Below are 5,229 nucleotides of genomic sequence, written 5' to 3'. Positions count from 1 at the left end.
GTGGCTGCCACTGCACCGTACCTCACGGCACACTCCCTGGGCGGGCTTCCAAGAACAGAGGGGTTTGCCAGGCCTGCAATGAGTGGGTGGTGGGCAGCCTGAGGAATTTCCCCTGCAGAGATGGTGGCAGGCGTGCTCCCCGAGAGAAGGGAGAGGAAGGGGGGCAGGGCAGGAAGTCGGGACTGGCTGCGTCCCGGGCACTGGGTGCGTCGGAATGCAGGGTCATCGTGGAGCCGGCCACCCGCCTCTCTCCCCCTCTCACCGTTGCGCCCTTTGCCTTCCAGACCGTCCCGGAGCCCCCGCCGCCGCCGCCGCCGCCGGGCGCCCGGCAGGATGGACATCAACATGACGCGCCCTGACAACGCCACCATCCTGATGCTGAAGAACCCGGCCATCGCGGTGGCGCTGCCCGTGGTGTACTCGCTGGTGGCGCTGGTCAGCATCCCCGGCAACCTGTTCTCGCTGTGGGTGCTGTGCCGCCACATCGGGCCGCGGTCCCCGTCCATCATTTTCATGATCAACCTGAGCGTCACGGACCTGATGCTGGCGGCCGTCCTGCCCTTCCAGATCGCCTACCACTGCAACGGCAACCACTGGGTGTTCGGCACGCACCTGTGCACCGGCGTCACGCTGGTCTTCTACTCCAACATGTACTCCTCCATCCTCACCATGACCTGCATCAGCGTGGACCGCTTCCTGGGCGTGGTGTACCCGCTGGCCTCCGCGCCCTGGCGGCGCCGGCGCTACGCCCTGGCCACCTGCCTGGGCATGTGGGCGCTGCTGCTGGGCGCCCTGTCCCCGCTGGCGCGCACCGACCTCACCTACCCCGTGGAGGAACTGGGCATCGTCACCTGCTTCGACGTCCTCAAGTCCACCATGCTGCCCAGCGTGGCCATGTGGGCCATCTTCCTCTTCACGCTCTTCATCGTGCTCTTCCTCGTCCCCTTCCTGATCACCGTGGCCTGCTACACGGCCACCATCCTGCAGCTGCTGCGCGCGCCGGACCCGCAGGGCCACGCGCAGCGGCGGCGCGCGGTGGGGCTGGCCACCGTGGTGCTGCTGGCCTTCGTCACCTGCTTCGCCCCCAACAACTTCGTGCTGCTGGCGCACATGGTGGGCCGCCTCTTCCTGGGCACCAGCTACTACCACGTCTACAAGCTCACGCTCTGCCTCAGTTGCCTCAACAACTGCTTGGACCCCTTCGTCTACTACTTCGCCTCCAAGGAGTTCCAGGTGCGCCTGCGTGACTACCTGCGCTCCGGCGCGCCGCCGCCCCGCCCCCCGGACGTGCGCCGCGACAGCCTCTTCTCGGCCCGGACGCTGTCCACCGGCCCCGTCGACGGGCCCGAGGCCGCCGCTGCCCGGCCCTTCCTCCAGAGGCAGGAGAGCGTGTTCTGAGTCGGGCAAGAGTGGGCAGGGGGGGCGCGGTGGGGAGGTCCGCGTCTCCCTTCCAGGCGCTGCTGTCTCTGTCCCGAAGGCACGGGGAACGGTCCCCCAGGCTGCCGGGGCGTGACTCCCAGCCTCTGGACGGCCGGCGGCCCTGGCCCACGAGGGGCGGAGCGGCGGGACAGGCAGACAGCAGGGTTTGGTTTTGGGGGAGACGCTGGCGGCATGCGAGGCAGACTGGGTTCCTGTTCCTGAGGATGGCGGCCCGGGCCGTCCCCTCCTGAGTGATCGGCCAGTCCCCCGCTGTGTCCCCATCGGGCCCCGATGTCCTGCCGGGGCCTCCCACCTGCGGGGTCTCAGACGCCCACGGGACACTCTGCTGCCCCGCCCTGATGTGCCCCGCCCGGCAGGGCCTCCCGAGCCCCATGGGCTCCCACTGCACCTCCACGTCTCACGCAGGAAGGAAGGGCGACCAGCTGGTGCGGGTCAGGCCCTGATGGCCAAGGGCCTCCGGGGGCATGAGCAGGGACTGAAGTGGCCGTGTGAGGACAGTGACCGACTGAGGCTGCTGCATGCACCCCAGGACCCTGTAAGGGCAGCGTCCATGGAGGGTTCCCTCTGCCCTGCTGAGAGCCCGGAGCCACGGAGAGACCCCGGGGCCTGAGGTGGTTCGTCCACGAGCCAGCACCCAGACTGACCCATGGCATTTTGCGAGGAGAAGGCGCCTGAGCGCACAAGCCCAGTGGAGCAGTGTCCGCCAAGCCCCCTGGTGCCCGCTGGCCAGTTCGGCACAGGACTTCCTGCACCGGGATCCACCTGAACCAGCCCCGAGGCCTGGGCTGCTTCTGGAAGTCCGGGGGCCGCGAGCCCCTCGGGCATCCAGGCAGCCAGAACCGGCAGGTCCTCGGAGCCGGGGATTTGCCTGTACCCGCAGAGTTCTGGCACTCTGCCCATCCCGGGTAACGCACCAGACAGGGGAACAGCCCCGAGCCTGCACGGCGAGGGCTGGGAGGGGCCCTCAGGTGGTGAGACTGGGGGCCCAGTGGCTGATGGAGATTCTGAGCCTCGCTTCCTGCCCTCACTTCCTGCTTTGGAAGAAAACAGACACAACTGTATGGGGGTGAACACTGTGCTCCCCCAAATCCATGTCCCCCCGGGACCTCAGAATGTGACCTACTGGGTGAGGATGACCCTGCATCCAGTGATAGTGTCCTGAGAAGAGGCGGACGAGGAGACACAGACCCGGAGGAGAAGCCACATGGAGACGGAGGCAGGGACAGCAGGGACCTGGCCACCAGCCCGGGGACACCTGGACCTCAGACGCCTGCTCTCCAGGACGGAGAGAATGAATTCTCGGTGTGTCGTGGCCCAGGTTCGTGGTCATTGGTTACGGCCACCCCAGCACAAGGCCGCGCATGGAAGACACGCCAGGTTCCGTGGCCAGGACTCCAGCACGGAGAAAGCATTAACCTATGGACAGGTGATGAAGGCCCACCCAGCCCCGTGCTGGCTCCCTGGGGACCCAGCCTCCAGGGACCCAAGCCCTCGGCGGGGCACCGTGGCCACTGTGGAGTCAGGTGAAGGCTGTACAAGGCCCGTGGGGGACCCTCCACACAGACAGCGGCTCGGAGGAGCGAGGGGGCCCGTCGGATTCTGGGTCCGCCTGTCGCCCGCTGTGTGTGAAGTGTGGACCCTGACACCCGCCCTGTGGGGGCTGCAGACCCCCCCGCCCATGTCCGCAGCTAGAACCCACCCACGTGCTGCCTTGGCCCTCTGCCCGCCTTGGGGACCTGAGAGTCGGTCTCAGGGTCCCCTCAGCCCAGCGCGCCCCAGGCCACGGGTGCACAGGGCCACGGCTCCCAGTGTCTGCTGCATCTGGGGTGTCCCCTTTCGAGATGCTGCCCAAGCCCATCGGCCCTGAACATCCACGGGCCTGCAAGATGTTGACGGCCCCCCTGGCGGGCGGAGTTTGTGGGGCGGCCTGCGACGCACCTCGTATAGGGCTCCACTCGACCGACGGACGCAGGCAACCCGAAAAAGGCTGGGACCCCCATCCTCCCCGAGGGGGACCCTCCCGCACCGAAACCCTGGAACGCACCGCCAACTCGGCCAGAGCCGGGCCGCCAACCCTGATCCAGCAACACGCCAACACATCCGTGTTCTGGGAGGAATCCTCACACATCGGGCGCAAAAAAAAAAAAGCTGTGAGAAACCTCCAACTGCCTGCTTGGAATGGAAAAGTTGGGACACTGGTGGTCGGCCTGCAGCCAGAGTTGGGAGTACACCCGTCTAGGTCAGAACGTCCCCGGAGTGGACATCAGCTCCCCGTGGCCGGCGCAGAGCGATGCGTGCAGGCTCAGGGCAGCGTCTCCACAGCAGGACGACTGTTGTCACTTTGTCCTGCGGCCCGGTGGGCAGTGCGGGTGGCCGACACCACCCCCATCGGTGCTATGGGTGTCTGGGGTGCTCCACCGAGGTGCTGCGGCTTCTGGTGGCAGGCAGTCTGTCCCTCAACCCGAGACGCCAGGCAGCCTCAGTCCACGTTTCAAATGCCCACAACACAGTGTGCGTGTTTTTCCACAGACGAATTCTAACCGTCCACCTGCTTGGCATCCGGGAAACCGAGAGGGCACCTGTACGTCCACGTAACAGAAGCCGTGGCCATTGCATTTACCTCTCGGGGACCGAAGGAGCCCTGGGAGAAGGAACACCCTGATGACATTCTGCATCGTTCCCGGTGCACAGGGTGAACGTGTCTCTCTCCGGGACGCCTGAGCCCCCCTCCCTCACATGGGAACCCTCCCATCACCTCCGGCCAGCCCCCCCGGGCCTTCGGGGACAAGACCCTCCATCCACGGCGCAATCAGCACAGGGCGGGAATCTGGGTGGACACACGGACAGAGCAGGGGGCGACATCAAGGATTGTCGGGTGGGCTGCCGTGGCTCTGACTCTGTTTCAAACAACCACAAAAAAACGTCCTCGTCTATTAAAAGTTTTGAGTGTTTGCAAATGCTCAAGGGTGGAATGCTGGGATGTGTAATGTGGGCTTTAAAATAGACGGCAGCCCTCTCTTTCAGTAAGTATGTCCTCAGGTGAGCAATTTTAAAAAAAATCGAGAGCCAATGCCAGCACATGCAGACACCGTTCATGCATACAGGAAATGCACACAGGCACGAATGCTTATGTACATGCCTAACACACGCGCATACCCGTGCATTTTTGCATACACACCTGTTTCGGTGATGTGGAAGAAAAACAGTAGAATGCTAGTCACGGAGAATAGTCGAATGTGGGTGAATGGGATACGGCATTTCATGATGTGGTTCTGCACTAAAAATAATAAAAACAGAAGTACACCTGGCGTGTTGGAAACCGCCTCGGGAAGGCTTTGCCGGACACAGGGTGACCGGCTTGGGGTCTGCTGGGACCATCTCCACTCAGAGCCGCTGAGTCTGGAAGACGCGAACCTTCCCCCAGATTCCTGGTTTATGTTTTTGTTTTTGCTGTTTTTTATTTCCTTCTGATTTTTTTTTTTTTTTTTGGATTGTGGTGAGACACACACAACCACCCATCTGCCCTCTTACCCACTTGGCGGGGCACACCCACAGAGGTGTGCCACTGTCCCCGCCTTCCTCTCCGGAACTTTCTCATTGCCCCGCATGCAAGCTCTGCCTGCATCGCACACTGAGTGCCCACCGCCCTCCCCAGCCCCGGGCCCCCACCCTCTACGCTTTGTCTCTGTGAATCCCGAGACCTCCTGGGAACGGAACCCTACAGGGCTGTGGTTTGGTGACCGGCTTCCACGCCACCTCTGCTGTGGCACCTGCTGGCTTCTTAGCGCC

The 5,229-nt window shown here is 64.0% G+C and overlaps 1 protein-coding gene across 1 annotated transcript; it reads left to right on the top strand.

Annotated features, from left to right (window-relative positions):
* The first annotated feature begins 288 nt into the window (after nt 1-288).
* Nucleotides 289-3,086, top strand: P2RY8 (P2Y receptor family member 8). The gene has a single exon (XM_037027716.1). The coding sequence runs from the start codon at nt 334-336 to the stop codon at nt 1,396-1,398; it is 1,065 nt and encodes a 354-aa protein (XP_036883611.1). The 5' UTR covers nt 289-333; the 3' UTR covers nt 1,399-3,086.
* The last annotated feature ends 2,143 nt before the right edge of the window (nt 3,087-5,229 follow it).

Source organism: Sturnira hondurensis, unplaced genomic scaffold (genome assembly GCF_014824575.4).
Source record: "Sturnira hondurensis isolate 20B ecotype Veracruz unplaced genomic scaffold, ASM1482457v3 Scaffold0019234, whole genome shotgun sequence".
NCBI classification, from domain to species: domain Eukaryota; kingdom Metazoa; phylum Chordata; class Mammalia; order Chiroptera; family Phyllostomidae; genus Sturnira; species Sturnira hondurensis.
The sequence above is the reverse complement of the archived record's forward strand: the minus strand, read 5'-3'. Positions and strand labels throughout refer to the sequence as shown.